Source organism: Galleria mellonella, unplaced genomic scaffold (genome assembly GCF_026898425.1).
Source record: "Galleria mellonella isolate WM207_F2 unplaced genomic scaffold, CSIRO_AGI_GalMel_v1 utg139, whole genome shotgun sequence".
Classification (NCBI taxonomy): Eukaryota; Metazoa; Arthropoda; class Insecta; order Lepidoptera; family Pyralidae; genus Galleria; species Galleria mellonella.
In genome coordinates this window covers 11,350,666-11,370,837 of record NW_026441995.1, presented here as the reverse complement: position 1 = coordinate 11,370,837, position 20,172 = coordinate 11,350,666, and the positions used below count along the sequence as shown (strand labels likewise).

Genomic DNA, 20,172 nt, shown 5'->3' with positions numbered 1-20,172 from the left:
AAGCAATCGACTTTTGTACAAAGTCTCCCTCTGGTAAGATGATGATGATGAATGTGTTGTACCTATATACGGTATATCTTATACGTTCTGACTTATCCACAAATTTATATTCTCGGAAAACTAATAAAGAATTTCAATTAAAGAGCCAATACTTTATTATTACAATACAAACATTTCTTAATATATTAAGGAAATTGTATCGTATTTATTAAAAATACAGCCTCAATATTTTCCAATGAAATATATTAGCGTTTTCAGAGTTATGGCTGTGCTTAGCGAGAATAATGTGAAGGCGTTACCTTACGGCGTAGCAGCATGTCCGTTGCGTCCTAGTAAAATATAGGAAACATTTTAAAAAAATATTTTGGCTAAGTAATTTTCATAATAATGACTCGCTCTAGCTTCGCATAAATAGATAGATAAAATATTTATATTTTTTTGTTTCAATAAAATAAAGCTCATGTTATTCGTTGATGATGTAGCTTTCAATCGGTAAAAGAATTATTAAAATTGTCTAAGTATTTATTTATTTGTTATTATTTCTCACCACAAACAATTAAGGACTTAATATCTATAAATTACAAACATTTTATTTGTGTCTGTATTGTTTAAATTTTTCCATTACAAACAAAAAATCAAATATTTCCTAATTATAATATGTTTAAGTATAAGTATGGGCAGCATCATTTCCTCTTAAAAATCTCTAAAACCAAACTGCAGTTGCCAATCCGCCAACCAAGAGTGGTAACTACTGGCAAAATCCCCTAAGGGGGAGGCTTATGTTCAACAGTAGAAAAAGACTGATATGATGCTGACGATGATAAGTTTACATAAATAATATTAATATTATCATACTGCGACAGACTAAGCAGTAGTGCAAGTTATTGTCTATCATAAAAACAGGAAAAACTTCGTCTCTTGACCATATAGTTAGATATGATGAATGTCAACTTCTACACGTGATTATGACGAGCAAAGTTACTGGCAAGACAAGGGACGGACGCAGAAAAAATTCTTGTTCCCACAACAACCGAGAATTAACAAGCATCTCTAATGGAACAAAACGATTTCGCCTCGCAAGACACGAAGATTTCGTGAGCCGGTAGCAACCTTCGCTTGTTGAAGAGATATAAGAATATTCATTATCGTTTCATTTTATTTACTTAAGCAAAATATGTACCTACTAAACGTTTAACTTATGTAGGTATCTGTCAATTAATTACTTGAGTAGAATAAATGGTAGATGTTGTCGTATATAGAATTATGTTAAAAGCCAAGAAGATTGATGTAGGACAGAGCCTATTGGATAAACGTACATGAATTAGTTACCTAAATAGGATTATCGCTCAAATTGCAAAGAAGAATATCTACCCACAGGTGTAAGAATTTTATACTTCGCAAATATAAAATTCCAAATAAAAAATAGTTCGTGTAGTTCCGGCATAAAATGGGCCAACCCTTTCTTTCCTGTGGGTGTCGTAAGAAGCGACTAAAGAAACTTAATGATAGAGAGACGAACAGCAGCGTCCCTTTTAACATCTCTAAAAGCCTAACTGCAGTTGCAAACCCGCTTGCTAAGTGTGGCAACTACTGGCAAAATTCCCCTTTTGGGAAAGGCAATGGACAGTTAACGGCTGAAATAATAATGAAATACAAAATTGATTAGCAAATTCCATAACTATTTACTAAACTTATAAGTTTTGAAAACGCCTTAAAAATCGTAATAAAAATAACGTTCAGGTTTACGAGTACATTCGAATAAATAGTATGTATGTACATGATTTTTATGATTTGCAAATTCTAAAATAAATTTGAATATGCGTAAATGACGTAAATGTTAAAAATTAAATATTAAAATATTTAATATAAATTTAATGGTATTTTCCTTTCAAAATTAATACTATTGAACGGCATAATAAACTTGAGTCTTTTATTTCTTCTACGACTTATAATAAATTCAACGTGACTTAAAAAGTCATTAAGCGCATTGAACGTCTGCGACTTCATCTCTGTTCAATTCGATCATGGATTTCTTGCACGGGATAGTATTATTGGATTAAAAATATGCTATTTATAAAACTTGATATATTTATAATATGTTTTTTTCCATCTGAGTTATTTACGTGTTTTGAGTGACTAGCGTATTAACATACTTTGAAGTTAAAACAATAGTGAGATTGCAGTAGACAAATCAAAACAGGGCCTGATTTAAAAGCCCTATATAATTCATATAGCGCTAATTGAAGTTAGTACTATATAAAACAATATCTAATAGGTATTTACCTTTGTACTAGATTATGAAATATATTTTTTTTAAATACGTAATAAGTACACTTAAATGTTAAATTGCTATGCTAACAAAGCTATCAAACTATTAATACTATAACATACTATATTACTTATATTACTACATGAACTATACAAAACTAACAGTTACTTGTACAGAGTAATTTTCCTTTTTGTTATAATCGAAAATCTGACCAAAACAGTCATAAAGACATTTCCTACATCAATAACTGGGACCAAATGTTAGATGTTCACTTTTGCCACGAGTTTCTGTGATAGATGGCGATCCTTACGGCCCGGCTCGAATGGAGATATATGACCTCTACGTGGGATGTAACGAAAAGATTTTTTGTTTGTTTGTTTTGACTTTAGATTAATATCTGGCGCATATGAGTATATACCTACAATCCTTAAAATAGAATTTAAAAGGTTTACGCCACATAAAAGTAAACAACTTCAATCGAGACCAAATATGGAACGTAGAGGGAAAGGGATTGTTAGTAATGGAGACTGAGAATCCCATTGCTAGCAATATACCCAACCAGATAGACCTCCTCGCGGTTCCCCTAGAAACTATCATGGGTAATTCCTGATGAATTCATCATGATGGGCTAACTGACCTGTTTTCATTCTCATGTACTCGTATCACCCTTCACTGGTGCTCCGCCAGCAGTTACCATACCATTTTCACCCATCCAAAAAAATGGAACGTAAAATAAGATGAAAAGAATTTATTTGTTACCTAAATGTAACTGAAGTGTTGTGGTGTATCCTAGCGGTCTTCTATATCTATTACCTTTAGCATCTTGACGGTCGAACAATCACTATAAAATTTGGAATACACGTACTACACGGAAAGGAAAAAGATATCGCCTACTTTCTAACTCTGTCAGTAAATATATCCCGGTCACGCGGACAAAATCGCAAGTTAAGGATAGCTAGTGTTCTATAAATTACAAAAAAAAAGTCGTAATTAGTCTACAGAATTAAAAAGAAGTCGTAATTAGTCTATGTCTGCAATATTAAATTGGTTTACATGTAATAACCTATTATTAAATTCCAGCAAAACAAAGTGTATAAAATTTACACTTCCTAATGTAAGACTAATAAATACACAGTTATTGCTTAATGACGAAATAGTAAATTTTGTTAATGATACAGTTTTTTTAGGTATAACAGTGGACTCGAAATTACAATGGGGGCCCCATATTTCAAAATTGGCCAGTAGACTCAGTTCTGCTGCATATGCAATTAGAAGAATTAGGCAATTAACAGACGTGGCGACGGCTAAACTTGTATATTTTAGTTATTTCCATAGCATAATGTCTTATGGCATACTGCTGTGGGGTAAAGCAGCCGATATAAATACTATATTTGTTTTACAAAAGAGAGCCATACGTTCTATTTATGGTATGGGTTCGAGAGAGTCATTACGTCAGTGCTTTAAAGACTCAAATATCCTCACAGTTACTTCACAATACATTTATGAAAATATTATGTATACACGGAAGAACTTAGCGAGTTTTAAAAAACTCAAAGACTGTACAAGTAGAAACTTACGCAATATAAATAAGCTTATTTTACCTAAATGCCGTCTGCACAAAATCAGTAATTCATTCTATGGTAATTGCATAAGATTTTATAATAAACTGCCGGAATCTGCATTAAATCTGACAGAGAGGCAATTCAAATCTTATATTAAACAATTTTTATGTAAGAAAGCCTATTACAGGATAGACGAATTCATAGATGACAACATATCAAGTAAATAATTAGTTTATTAGCATACAACGTTATAATTTTATTTTCTCATTGCTTTCTTGATTTAATTGATTAATTTTAGAAATATGAAAGCGTAGCGGTTTTTTGTATTAATTGCCGCATGCATTCTTATGTAAAATGTGAATACTATAACTATCAGATGGCAATTGTGAGTAGCTTTGACGTGGTCTAGTGTTTTGAGTAGTCATGCTCACTAAAATGTCCAGACTTGTGGCGGCGTGGTGGGCCGGGTCATTGGGCTCCCTAAAATATGGTCGAGCGCAGTGATGGCTGGCTCATCCGTCATACTCGTGAACGGGTGCTGCTTGTAGGGACTGGTCTGCTCTAATCACTATGACTGATTTCCTCTTATTAATTGTTTAACCAGTTGGTTATGTATTCAATTTTTTTTTTTTTTTTTTGAGTATTTAATTGAATTAGTGCTAATTGGTGGTTTGTATTCACACAATTAAACTTAAAAATGTAAAATAATAATAAAATTATTTAAAAGAGCATCACGCAAGTTTCTTGCTCGTTCTTCTTGTGATGAGACAGCTTTCCGAACGAGCGGTAAATTAAAAAAAATGTAATGACTTTTCAAAAGTGCTTCAATGTAAGTTTATTTGAATAAATGATTTCTATTCTATTCTATTCTATTCTATTCTATTCTAGAATTAAAAACTGATGCGAAGTTATAACGTAACTAATAAAAATACAAATTAATATCTCATTTTAGAAATTGCTTATGAATCAATAAATTGAATTAAAATTAATAATTTACTATAAATTTTGAGCATCATTGAACCAAAGTACTTTTCAGAATTATTGTCTGTCTGTCTTTGTTAGTGATCATGATTTTTTGCTCAATATTATTAAATTTTTTTGAAGGCACAGTAACATGAAATGTATTACTTTAATATCGTGTTTAGCCACCGAAAAGACTGTTTGTTATTTACAAAAGAAAAAGCCTTTCCGTGAGATTAGAAGAAACTTGCCCATAATGGATATGTACTTACCTAAAACATACAAACAACCTCTTTACCATATTCTATCAGATTCTGTATCATCTCTTTTCGCTTGATTGAATGCCACATTTATTTCCTTTTCCAACAAAAACGTGTGGAATAAACGGATGAAATGTCAAGAATTCAATATCTCTGAAGGAATACTTTCTTTTTGTTACGTTTATAGAAATAGTTGGATACCGCAAAACGTCCGGAGGCAATAGAGAAGCCGTTTGTCCCTGGAAATCGATTGTCACTCGTAAGTGTTCCCTTATATTTCATACTCTGTTGGGGATATTTAGAAATGCTTTATGTTTTTTTTTCTTTATTTGTGCATATAGTTATATACTTATCTGCTAACTCTTTTCCGGGGCTTTGTCCGCATATATTAGTATATACTCTGTGGTCTCGAAATGGAATGGTCTCATTATAGAATAGGCCACCCATTCCTTTCTCGTGGATATCGTAAGAAGCGACTAAGGGAATTTAATGGTCGATGGATAGTAACATCCTTAAAACATCACCAAACCAACTCGATACTAAGCTTGACCATTACTAGCAAAACCCCCTAATGGGAGAGGCCTGTATTCAGCAGTGGACAGCAAATAGCTGATATAACAATATCGTATATTATCGTATAGTATATACTATATTCTATGTTTTAAGTTAGAATATAGGTTTAAGCACGATTGAGTAACAAACATAAAAACTTTTTTATAAACTTTCAAATTTATGATATTAATAGGATATACATATGTCGACGCAAAATAAAAATAGATGCTGTATTGACTCGAAACATAGGCGCGAAAAATGAGGCAAAGCGCTAGCGGAACGTTGGCGCGACAATGCAAAAAAGAAGGAATCGGCATTCGTCAAGCGGGCAGTGAGAGACTTCAACAGATCGTTGTTTCTCTACTCCTACTTAATATAGTTTTCATTTAGTTGTGATTTATTTGATATTATTTGTTTAGTTATGTTTCTTAAATTAAAGTGATTGTGGTTTGAAAATAAAATGTGATTTTACAACTAGCCTCTTTATTATTTATTATCAGTTTACGCCCATGATAGTTTAGTCTTTGTTAACTATGTCTGAGTCGGAAGAAACAGAACTTGAATATAGTTATCCTTTAACACATATAGTAAAATTATAACTAGAAAATGTCTGTAGGTGCATATAATTAAGAACATATAAAAAGTAGGATACAATAGAAACCAAAACAATATTTGTTTAGTATATTTGTCTGTATGTACAGTATATTTGTCTATATCTTTGAACGATTGTTCTGGTATGCCAACTTACGTAAAAGCTACTACGCCACCTATTAACATCGTATGCAATTTTCACATCGAAACGAACTTACCAAGAATTGACCATGATTATTTTCAACATTCAGATCAACCTGACAGCGATATTTCTAGCAGTGGGTTATTAAGGAAGGAAAAATAATTAGAATTTAGATAAAACACCATCTGTTGGGTCAGCTAGGTAGTAATAAATAAAGAATCCAAATAAATGCGTTTTTTAATTCCAAACCAATTAAGTTCATTTCTTGTAAACATTGGGAAACGATAGATTAATGGACATAAATTAGAAAGTTCCTTACTTCCACACAGAAGCACCTCAAGTATTTTCGTGCCTAAATTAACAGAATTTCAGACTTTTGGGAATAAATTCATGGACGACATTTTAAACGTAATGAGTTTTTCTGTATATAATGTCTATATCGTATCAGAAGTTATCTGAAAGGGAATTCAAGACTATATAAGACCGTTGTATGAGATATAGATATATTATAAATGTAGATAAAATATCACATGTTCTCTTTGTTGTATGTATATCTATATATGTTATCTCAATGCATGCATGATAGAATAAAAGATTGTCAGTTGAATACTAGGGCAGGAAGGCTGGTCTTTTGCTATCCAACTAAAGACCTAATATGAGAGAAATATTAATAAAGGTAAACTAGAATATATAAATTAGTTAAATATAAAAGTAAATCTATTTAAAATACATGTAGATTTAGATATTACCATAGACGTCTATTCAAAGCATGGTCTTAAAATTATAATACCTTGTATGTATTTTATACCATCATTACATTATTAAAATGTTTAGGATATGCTAATTAAAATTTTAAATTATGGGGAATATAATACCTTGATCTTTATAAATTGCAATATATCGGAGGTAAAATGGGAGCTAAAGTATTCTATAAAATTATTAGAGGGATTGTAAGTAACGGCTCCGTTACAAAGAATATGAAATATGTCAGCGACTCCCACGCGGTCTCCTCCGGAAATCATCGTGGTCATTTCTTATTTAATTCATTACCATGAACCAACTGACCTGCTTTCATCCCTACCTATCTTCCTTCTCACTCTATCAGCATATGTCTATAGCGCTAGCGGAGTTTCCATTAATTATCATACATTAAAAAGAGGGTGTTTCAAGTAGAGATGGGTAATGTCCTCGCTTGGATACCTCTGTCCCATTCGTGTTTCTATCATGAAGCAGTTGTGTTTGCATGGCTGTGTTTCGGTTTGAAGGGAATATGGCGTGAATTTACGGGGTACAGAGGAATAAGACCTGAGTCCTCAGGAATGGCAACGCATGTAGGGTATCATAGGCGAAACAGTATACTCTGTTATGTCCATGGTACTGCTCATGTCTATGTGCGACGGTTACCACTTTCCATCAGGTGGGCCGTCAGCTTGTTTGCCATTCTAAGTTGTATAAAAAAAAATTATATATTGAGTTCTTCTAGATATTAATGACTACCCATTGCGATATCGTCCATACTAGTCGGATATCTATATTTATTACGAGCGGGTTCGTCTTTTTAATAATATTTAATATAACTGGTAGTTAATTTATGTGTTATTAGGTCGATAAATCTATAGATATTGTATCTACAATATTGCTATGTTATTATCCACCCTTATTTTTAAGTAAATAGCCATTCCGAGATGTGTAAAAACTTAACTTACACCTGCATATATACATAATTCGGTATAGACCATAAGTACTATTTGACCTATTGAGGGCGAATGACGTGTTTTAGCTTGAAGGGTAAGAAACTTACTGACTCGAGAGGTATAACACCTTAATCCGCAAAAGTGGCAACGTGTAAAGGGTTATACACGACTCGGTAGACTCATCTATTATGTTTACAGTGCTTTCCATGTTACCAGGCGATGGTTATTACTGCTTTCCATCAGATAAAGCACTTGTTTTACTTACATGCTATGTTCTGGTTTGAAGTTGTGATACAAAATCTTCATTGTACGAGGGTTGGTTAACGTGCTTATGACTTCTCTAGTAATGAAAACATTTACGAGATATACAAAAATAAACTCTCAAACTCAGAAAATTAAAACAAATTGACCTTAATATTTAAATAATATTTTATTCAACACAAATCTGAGTCTATGTGTAAATGTACTTTTTTCTCTGAAAAATTAGCTATTCGATAATGTAAAATGGGATGTTGTTTATGTATATTACACATCTCTCTTAACTGTATGGTTCCATCATTAAATCCTAACTGCGTGTCTTTTTAATTTTTTTTTTATTTATATATTTTTATTTTATATTTAAATAGTCAAAGTAACTAATACAATAAATGGATGTCAAATGATCAACAATAAAAATGTAATGTACTACTATAAAAAAATATAAGATATCAAATGTAATACATATTTACAAATCTCCACCATTTTAATCTGACATAAAACCTTTAATATAGTAAAAACACGATTTAACTAACCATTCATGTATTTTCTTTTTTAATATCACTCCAGAGAGGGATTTAGAATACATAGATTAGATAGATATCTTTATTGTTTCCTTAAAAAGATTACAGTAGTAAATTTATTACAAATAGTAATACAACTACAAGAAATGTTCACACTGATAAAACAATGGGCGGCCCTATCGCTAAAAGCAAACTCTTCCAGACAATTTTTGGATGGACAGGAGTAGTTGAATTATCTTGGGGTTCTTAAATTATCTGGAAGAATATTAAAAATTCTCACCGCCATATTATATAGACTTTTTGTGTTAATGTTAATTTTATTGTGGGTAATTTTATTTTATTTGAGAGTCTGTTGCGTAATAATTTTATTGCAGTTGTCTGTTTTAGTGGAAAGTATTCTGGATGTTCTTTAAAAAAATGCCAAACTGTTTTATATACATACAAGTTCCAGTGAGAAGATTATTTTTTATAAATAATAGTTGATAGAATTTTCAAAAAAATTTTCACATGTTCAGTGTTAAATGTGGACTTTAAATTAATTCACGTAAGTTAAAATAGTGTACGGTTATAAATAATTAAATTTCTAATTACACTTCATAAAGTGAATAAAGCCTTAATAAAAAATTCAAAATGAATGTCGCTTGGCTCATATTTTCATATTGTCATCGCCGAATTGAATTTCCTACAATTCCGCTTTATTCCCCATCCAACTTGCTGCTATAACTTTTTATTACTGCCATTTTTGTTGTCAATGACTCACAGTTGCTTTCGGGAACACACCACTCTATAAACTACAGACATTACCAGAAATTTCAGAATGAAAAGAAAAAAATTGCTTGGCTCTAATTCCGGAATAGGCAGTCAAGGTGCTCGTATTTTATCTGCTGCTGCCATTTTGATAGATCTAACAGTTACATCGGCCATTATTGTATATATAATACATTGTCCATTTTAATAAGATATTAATTTATTAACCCAAATACAAGCACACTCACCTGATACCATAAAATAAGGGTACCCTTATTTCTACTAACTATACGACTATAAGACAGAAATCTTATCATCTCAAAGAATGAGAACACTAAACAGCTAATAAAATATGGCAAACTCATTACTAAGATTACTAAGGGCAATGTATATTTTTTAAATTAGCCTTATTTTGTCACATTTTTTTTTTAAATATATCTCACGGCGCGACATATATCGTTACTAACAGAACAGCTGCAACTTCAAATGAATCCCCACGATTGGTCCAAGCAAATAAAACATTAATAGATCAAAGAGTTGCTTTTGAATCTCAACTCTTTGTAGAAAAGAAATAAGAATAGAAGTACAATCGTTCCTTTTCATACATGGGATGATATCTTAATGTAAATTTGACCATCACTCCAATATTCTTACAAGAATGTATCTATGATTAATATATATATGTCATTAAGAGATAAGATTTGTTTGTTTTTGTTTTGTAATGTAACTCAAAAACTACTTAACCGATTTTTTTTTTCATCTATAGATAGCTGCAATATCAGCCAGTAACATAGAATATATACTTAGATTATATAGATATAACATCGAGTCTCAAAAACGAGGCAACTTTTTGACAGCTAATTGCAAAATTAGCTGACTCGTTTTTTATCAGTATTCTGTATACTTACGCACATAATGTATCTTGATGTATCTATATTTAATTATTTAATAAATAAAATGAGTTTTTATACACTAAAAAGATGTAGAAATTATAAAACAAATATAGAAGTTATAAAGGAAATACTCATGACTATTTATCGTGCAAAATTGTATGAAAATTTTACCCGCTTTTCTCAAAGCATTTGTATGGAGACACTCTGTATATAATCTAAGGGTATATTTTATTTTTTAAAATTCTATCTACCCGTGCAATTCCAGGCCCAATCGCTAGTAATTAATAAATTTAAAAAAAGAACTGTTGATTTAGAAAATTATTTTTTCATTTTAATACACTTAACAAAGTAAAATAAGAAATGTAAATTTATGAATATGACGAGATGTTTTTACAAGCGACAGTCAATTGCTATTGTAAAGAAAGACAATCTACAACCTGTTGAAGCTAAAGAGAAATGATAGAGGGAAAACTTCTTTAATGCCAGCTACTAAAAAACTGATGAAAAGCATTTCGGTGTTAATTAATAGAGTTTTATACTAACCTATGTCTCCCTTTTTTCGTCGCTTATATTAAATTCTTATCCTCACTAATGTAAAAAATATAAAAGTGAGTGTGTTTTTTACCTCTTAGCGTCTTAGCTAAACCAATTACTATAAAATTTAGTATATACGTTCTATGTGGGATGGAGAAGGGCATAGGCTACTTCTATCCCAGTCAGTAAATTTATCTCACTTATGCAGACGAAGTAAAAAAAATTGGAAATAGAAGATGCCAATGTCCCCTTGATAGGTAAGAGTATTTCTCATCCAACTGTCCCCGCTACTGAACCTTTAGTAGAAATAAATAACATGCTATTTTTATACTCGTATAGCAATATTTTTTAAAAAATAAGTGACGTCTGCCATACCAGAGAGTTCTTTATTAACAGTACAAAAAAGGGAAATTTAGAATAAGGAAGAAACAAAATTCCACCGTTATTACGAGCAATTGAAATTGTACCGTATATTTATTTTCTTACAGAATATTTTTCAGTTCGTTCGTGACAAACGTATTTTATTTTAAGAAACATACTTGCAGAGAAATAAAAAAACAAATTGTTTTATGAGGGTCGGATTCCACTGACGACGAGTACAAATACTTGAGAGAACCCCCGAAAAGCAGGAAATGAGATATGCATAAAAGATAACGCGACATAAATATGGGGTAACATGGAGTTCTGTATACGACCAAATATCACACCGTGGATTGCTAAATTCGTAAATCTGTCTCCCTATTGCCCGGTATATATATTGGATTATACTTAGAAAATATTGTTGGATCTTTTGGCGAATTCCGGGAGTTATAGAAATATTGATATTTATTGATAATATTAATAGTGGGAAACCTATAAATATGACAGTTTTATATAATATTTTCTAAAAGACAACCGAACCTCTTATGCCTCATGCGTCGTACTAGACATACATTATTATTACATGTGCCACGCCATACTACCAATTATAGAAAGAATTCTTTATTTGTTAGATAACCGAGTACTTATTAACCGAGTAGTAATTATAACCGAGTAATTATTAATATGTTCTCCGATATTGATTCCTTTATAGGGTCGAAAATAAAGTTTAAGAATGAGATAAAACGGTATATGGCGGTAATATGTAATTAACGTTTTTAATTTGTTGTCAGTGATTTCTTTTTTATATAATTTTTCTTTAATATACAGTCAGAAGTCTTAATTTTCCTAATTTTTTTTTTATTCTAATTTATTATCAAATTTTACTTTTTTTTAATGGTTATACAGGTGTTATTATCAAATAATGTGTTTTTCTGAAAAAAATGATGGTTTTATTAACTTCTGAGCATTATTATTGACAATGTTTCTGTAGTTTTCAATAGTATTGTTTAATTTTGTGTTTCCTTCACTTATATTATATTTGTGCAAACTTTAGTGGCTGCCAAATTACTATTTAAATATATGTATGTATTGTTCTAGCAGTTTGTTTGCCTTAAATAAATAAATAAATAAACTTAATTTTTTATACTACTATGGTGACAAACAAGTATACGGCCCATCTGATAGTGAACGGAGTTACTGTAGTCTATAGGCGCCTGCACTCGTAACGCCAAGGATGTCAGGCACGCGTTGCCGACCCTTAAGAAACCTTAATACAGGGTGAAGAACCCCATGCTGTAATCTTTAGGGAAAGCTTCAGCAGACCCTGAGTGTTCTCGTAAGGACTCTGCTCTGAACATTTAACTTTTTCAGAGTTTCTTACCAAAAAGGTACAAATGTACTTGTTTGTCACAGTGTTATAACTCAGCACCTACTAATGTTATCGATTTGAAATTTGGAATATTTTTATATATTGTTGGCCCACGCATATTTATAATGAAAATATATGAAAATAATTTTTAATTTCTTTTTAAATCTTATTTTTATTTGTTTTTAAACTGATTTTTATTTATTTTTTCGCTGAGTAGTTTTTTAGTTATAATCGAAAATGTAAGAAAGTATATTCTCCTCCCCCCTCTCCCTCCCTTATCTTTTATATTTGCGGAAAATCAAAATTAACTACAGTTTATAAAGATTCGTATGAATATTACAAGAAAAATAAAGCAGTTTTTAACTAACACCGTTTTTGAGAAAGTATCAGAAAACCTTCAAAAATAATCTCAGTTCAGTCAGTCTGTAACCACATTATAGCCTAAAATAAGAAATTACGAATTGTAGCATCAACAATAATAACTTTTAGGCATCTATTTCGTACTAGCTGTTACCCGCGACTTCGTCCTTGTAACGAGAACATGAATCGTATGATGCATAACCGGGATTAAAAATAGCCTATATCTTTCTCCACATATTAAATTAAATTATGATTGGTTGAGTCTATAAAGCGTCACAAATTAACAATAAACAAACAAACATGTTTTCATATTTATAATATTAATAGCTATTTATTTATATTTTACATTATTACATGTATCATATCTCTATATTAAAAAATAATAGAATTTCATTGTGCCTCCGATCAAACTGTTTATAATTACTCCTCTCCATCCAAAAGTTGCCTGGAAAAATCGCTTTTAGCGATAAGGTCACCCAATTGTTTTCTCATTGTGAGTATTTCGTGTAATTGTTTATGTTTATAATAAGTTTACTATTGTAATCTTTTGGAGGTATCCATCCATCTATCTATCTATCTATTCCCGCACATATTCCTTGAGGAGAGTTATTCAGTTATCTTATTAGGTACTAATGTTACGCTTTTTATACCCTTTTATTGTACTTTGTATATCTATTAAAATAATAAATACAAATAAAAAGTATACTCAAGAAAATTTTCTAATTTTACTAAATGCCAATTATCTCCAAAATCGACAGCACATTTAAGTATCAAGAAAAAGAAATAAGTGTTGCTATCTCTCAAATATTACACGCCAAGTCGCTTTTGCGCTCATAAAGTCTGTCTCATTATACTCATAGCAAGAAATCGTTATATTTATCGTTGAAAACCAGTTTCACATTTCATAAAATTCGTAATACGTTGCAATAAACTGGAAACATCAATAAAACACATGACCGCATATTCTCATGGCGTTAATGTTATTTTAAAGGTCCATAAGAGAAAACCGTAGCGACCGCAATAGACATTTCGCCTATCAGATGATGATATAAACGGTCTAATAAGCTCTCAACATCGTTTTAATGAAGATGAAGTGGTAAACTTTCGTGAGAAGCTATTGGCGAAGTTGTAGCTCTTAAAAAGACAGTCTATAAGAAAATGTGGCGGTTTTAATACATTTTATAGATGTTCTTTGAAACATTACGATGTCTAAATATTCGATCAGATTTTCTAATATAACTTTAAGTGCCCATATTTTCAACTGACTTTAAAAAGAAATTAGATCTGAATTAGATTGAGTTTTTATTTACGAATGCGTCCTAAATATTAAAAGTATTCGACTGAAAATAATTTGAGCCTAAGCTACAACATGCACACACCTACTATATGCTACTAACATAAACACTTTCATATGAAAGGGATTGTTAGTAATAGTACAGATAATATAATACTTTTACTAATAGAGTCTAACTACCCCCTATTAGCAACATACTTTATAAGGTCGACCTCCACGCGGTTCCCCCTGGAAACTTTCGTGGTTAAAAAGACATATATATATTTGCCTAGTGTATATTAAAACTAATTCCAAAGTTAATCTGAGAATAAAAATATAAACCATATTGCAAAAGTCCTCAGGAATAGCAACGCATAAAGGATATCATGGGCGACACAGTGTACTCTGTTTTATCCATGGTAATGTTCATGTCTATAGGCGATAATTACCACTTTTTATCAGATGGGCCATCAACTTACTTGGGTGGGAAAGGAAGTGTCTATAATGGGGTCTAACAGCCCCATTGCTAACAATATACGCTATCAGTTCGACTTCCATGTGGTCCCCCTGGAAAACATCGTGGTTCATTCCAGGTGAATTCAATACTATGAGCTAACTGATCTATCTTCATTCTCACCTATCATCCGTCACTTGTGCCTTGCCAGCATATACCGATAGCACGTGCGGGGCTAACATTCCATTTTCAGCCGTTAAAAAAGAACAGTTGACATGCCTCTCACTACGCCATCAGCATGCAAACTGCAATAAAGACATTAAATTTATATTTTAATAATAGGTATATATTTACTTACGTTCACTGAAAAATAATCAAGCTGGTATACCTACATTACACGACGCATGCTCTTAAAATTTACCTCGTAATTGTTTGGCATGCGACGACGCGTTTGAACTTAATTGCCGCTCATAAAAATTTTGTTTGTATCCGAAATCGTTCAACTTCCGCCACGATTTTAAATGAGGGCTGCATTCTCGCCGCAAAGATTTTGCATCTCTGCGTTTTATTTTTCAGTTTGACTTTTCAAAGTTTTGTTTTGTAGCTACCTCGACGTTGAATCAGGTCATTTTAATGAGTTTTGCCCGTAGGTACTTAATGAATACTTGATAATAACGGTATTAGACTTTGTTTATTATAATATGGTATTTTTCATGACATTGAAAAACTACGTAATTTTTTTTTATATCATCATCATCAATCAATCGTTAACTGTCTACTGCTAAACACAGGCTCCCTCCATAGACTCGCATAAGTAACGGTCTCGAGCCACCTGCATCCACTGACTCCCTGCAATGCATTTGAAGTCATCGCTCCATCTAGTGTGGGGTAGTCCTACACTGTATTTGCCCGTACGAGATAGCTGTTCAAGAAACTTTCTTTTCCATCGGTTTTCGGTTCTTCGACTCACAGGTTACAGACTGGTTAAGGACTTTCGTTTTTAAACTTTAAGGTATTTTGGATAAAAATTCAAAAGCAGAAATTAAAGATTCATAATATAGGCTGTATAGCTTAGTTAGAGACTAGATGACCGGAGTTATATGGCCAGTGGAATTTATTATTTTATAAATTTTTAAAGCAATAGTATTAATATGTTATTCTAATGTACATGGAAATAAAACGTTTCCAATTCACGTAGGCAAACTCTATTTATTTTTAAGTGTTACGTGCACGCGAGAATTCCATGAATATTTTATTAGTTCCTTTACGGGGGCACGTTTATGTAATTTTACTAATAACTACAACATTCTATCATAATTTCAGTAATTTACTCAACGCTTACGGCTATAACTGAAAGTGGCAAATGTTTTTTTGATGAATTCATGTTCATGTTACGATAATGTATTTCTATTTTTATAAAATGTAATTGATTAATTTTAGTAAGTAGATAGTAATATGAAGAATGTATCCTTGCTGGGGGTGTTTTTCTAAGGGTGTTTTTCTTCGAGGATTGTTATTTTCTAGTATATTTTTATACTACTCACAGTGATAAACAAGATTCCTATATAAGAGTAAACAGCAGGGAAATTACAGTATATGCATGATCATGCCATGTCACTCTAAGAACCGAGAATAATGGTGTTAGGTTTTTATCAGTATATTGCACTGACTTTCCCATCAGTCTGAACACAATAATGCACAATAATGGATCACTTTTACCATCAATTGAGATGAAATATCTATTGATGGCACCCAATGCTGTAAGGCAAAAATTAGGTACCTTCTCAGGTGCCTCGAATAAAAATACTAATATTTACTAATTAATACCTTTTTTATGGATCATAATGGAATAGTAACCCTATCTGCGCTAACAGTATATGCTGGCGAGGCATTAGTGAGGGATTATAAGTGATAATAAAATGGCAGGTTAGTAAGCCCATCGTGATGGACATACCTGGAATTCAGCACGACGGTTTCCAGCGAGAACCACATGGAGGTCAACCTGACACGATATATTGCTAGCAATGAGACTGGTAGTTTACATTACTTTCCATCCCCTTCCCCTATAGTATTTATATTAGGTAGAATGTATTTTACAGATATGTAAAATTAACTATGTATATATATATGAACTATGTATAATTATTAACTGTATCTATTTTTCTTGTTACAGACAAAACGCAGTCTCAAACATTCCTAAATCATGGGGCTACCTTCGGAACTTCTAACACAATCTAAACACTGCCAACGAATACAAAGCGACAGCTATGTATATAGTTGAACCAAAGATGGTTAAATAGAATATAGACTGTTTAAGTGATAAAATGAGCTTATAAGTTAAGTTGATGTCAGCGGAAAGGGAGAGGATGCCTTACTACGGGTACCGAGAAGGGGGTGAATCGGACTCGAGTGGGGGGTGTTCAGAGTCCGACGGGGGCGAGTCGGACTCTGAAGGGGGGTTGAGTACGGAGAGTACGGCGGGACAAGGCCTGCCGTACCCCGGCTTTACCCCCGTCGCCCTTCGGTATCTTACGCAGGAGACAAGGCCAAGAAGTTGGTGCTTGAAACTAATCACCAATCCATATCCTTTTTAATAAATTATATATTTTCTGGTATGTAATTAACTTAAGCATTATATTAATTTACTTTGATATATTTATAAGTCAAATAACATTTTAGTGCTTTTTAAGATATAACTAAATACATTTTGTGCCGCAAAAAGAATAGCAACTTCAATGAAAAATGCCAACAGACTAACACAGAAGTAAACCCTATCAATTGCAAAAAATATTACGTATATCAGTTCAGAATTGACTGCATAACAAGGCCACAAAAAATACAGATGAATTAAGAACTTACTTCCTTTCGATAATCATTTAAAACGAACTTGAGCTTACTAGTATAAGTTCGCTTATTTTAAGGAGTAAATCAATGTAACCACATTAATTAACTCCTTAAAATATTTGAAAATATTCCCACCATTGTGATTTCTATAAATCATAGATCCTGATTACTTTTGTAAAAGTAACTATTATATATAATTTATGTATGTTGTGAAATCGAAATGGAAAATTAACATTAGAGATTATTCTACAAAAAGGTAAAAAGGAAAATATTACAACATATATATTAGAATGAAATAAGCAAGTAGGCCATCCACCTACACAATATACATTCGAAAAGGATTTCATAGGATTATGAACAAAATGAATTCTATTTATTTTTACGTTTTAAAGTTTAATTAGTTTCAAATTATTGAAGTTTATTAGAGTTCAGTGTACTATATCAGGTAAAAAAAAAAATCTTTGGTAGAATATGCCCGTAAAAAGACACCGATGATTCCGATTTCACATTTTTGTGTCTTCGTTCTTAGCTACTAGTTATTTCTCTGCCAAATTTCATCAAACTCCATCTATAATTTTGCCTTAGACGAATTTTGATAGACATAAAAAAAACTAAGTATAATTAAGTTTCAACTTGAAACTGCCTTTAATCAAAATGTATAGACATATAGTATTAGAGACTGCTTAGTAACAAAGTATCTCAAACCGTCGCGACAACCATCAAGACAACATAGTATTCTGCGCACTGGGGCCTTACAGAATTCATTACTCGTGTATTTACCACATTCATACATTGTTACACAAACACAATGTAAATCTTGTTTGTTATTTGGAGATAGTATTTCCATTCTAATATAGTATCATAAATACCTATGACTTCAACGCGTTATCTGAATAAAAAAAGCCTATTTCTTTCCTTGTTTCAAATACTATGTGTATGATAAATTTCATAACAATAATGACAAGGAATAACATACAAACTAACTTTCTCATTCATAATATTAGTAATAATTACAATAAATTACGAATATATTAATAATACGCAATTATAATATATATATATATATATATATATATATATATATATATATATATATATATATATATATATATATATATATAATAATACCCAGTGTTATGAACAATTAGATAAGGAACATCTAAAGGTACAACACAGCATCAACAACAACCTAGTTTTTTTATAAATAATCCCTAGCAAGCTCGAAACACTAATCTGGGAGTCTAAATTTTGTGTCTTTGTTCGTACCGAATCGGCCCAGTAAATAAAACTTAATACAGAAATACCTCGTATTTATGCAGTAGGAAGGACTGAACGATAACCGCGTAAGTCGAAGTCGCATAGTCAGGGTATAATCGTTAACGCCTTTCTGTGAGCTCCTGGCTCCTAGCTATGCATTCACTTCACGGACGCGTTCGAATATGCAAATAAGCTTAACAATAATGTAGAAAAAATGTGAGTAACCTAGATTTCTGTAGCGTTCAAACTACAAAATGGACGACAATTGAAAATTGCGTAATTCTATAACTATTTAATTTCTGACTGAACGGCCCACAGACGTCCTACAAACTAGGACGAACCCGGGGAAATTCGTACGGATTGCAGCCCCAACATTGCCGAGTACCTATTAAATAATTATATACAATTCCACTCTAACTGAATCAAAGACTAAAATGTAAGCTTACACATAATTAAATACCTACACGAGTGATGTTGTGTACAACGTTCCTGTATAGACGCTGTTATTTTATTTATATTTACGTCGGGTAGCTAAAATTATCTTTCAAAGTATTTACATAAAACCTGACTGCAAGTCAATCATAGTGTTGATACATATATTCCTGTAAGGTTAAATAGTTTAGTTAACTTAATAATTTGAAATTTTGAGCTGATGGTGGGCACAATATGATATGTGGAAATAACAACATTTCTATGTACACATTAACAAAAAGAAAAAAAACATTTTGGTATAGATTATAAATTGTGAAACGCTAATTTCTAAAATTAAGTACTGTCTACAATTTCAGTTTTTCAATTTTATATTCATAATAAATTAACAATATTTTTTTATACCAGTACAACATCTGTTTAAAAACTTGCTACTCTCTTCCCCCAAAACAGGGGAGAAAGTGAAATAAAACAACAGAATACAAAAAATAGAACGTGAATTTACAATGTTTGGAAACAGTTTGTAGAGTGTTAAAATTGGATTTTGATGATAATAAGCTACGAGAAAAATCTTAAGATGCAGATAAGTAGATAACGTGTAATCTCTTTCCCAGCTAATTAAATAAGTAAATTTAAAAATATTAGTAAGTACTTTCAACAGTTGCAAAAATTATATGAAAAATATAAGAATAAATAAACTAGTTATATTATAATTTCCTAGTAGGTATGATAGAGAGTAGGTATATAGCACTGTTTATTTCTCTTGTTATTGTTATTTTAAAGATCCATATCAAATAAATAAGAAGTAACCCTTATGATCTTATTCCACACGACAATGTGCTA

General features: G+C 31.6%; 1 protein-coding gene across 1 annotated transcript in view; it reads left to right on the top strand.

Annotated features, from left to right (window-relative positions):
• Positions 1-20,172, top strand: part of LOC113511314 (voltage-dependent T-type calcium channel subunit alpha-1G) — a 164,633-nt gene that overhangs the window by 77,402 nt on the left and 67,059 nt on the right. Inside the window, exon 3 of the mRNA XM_052903383.1 lies at positions 16,973-17,382. Coding sequence (XP_052759343.1) covers positions 17,145-17,382 — 238 coding nt within the window. The 5' untranslated portion in view covers positions 16,973-17,144. The remainder of the gene's footprint in view (positions 1-16,972; positions 17,383-20,172) is intronic.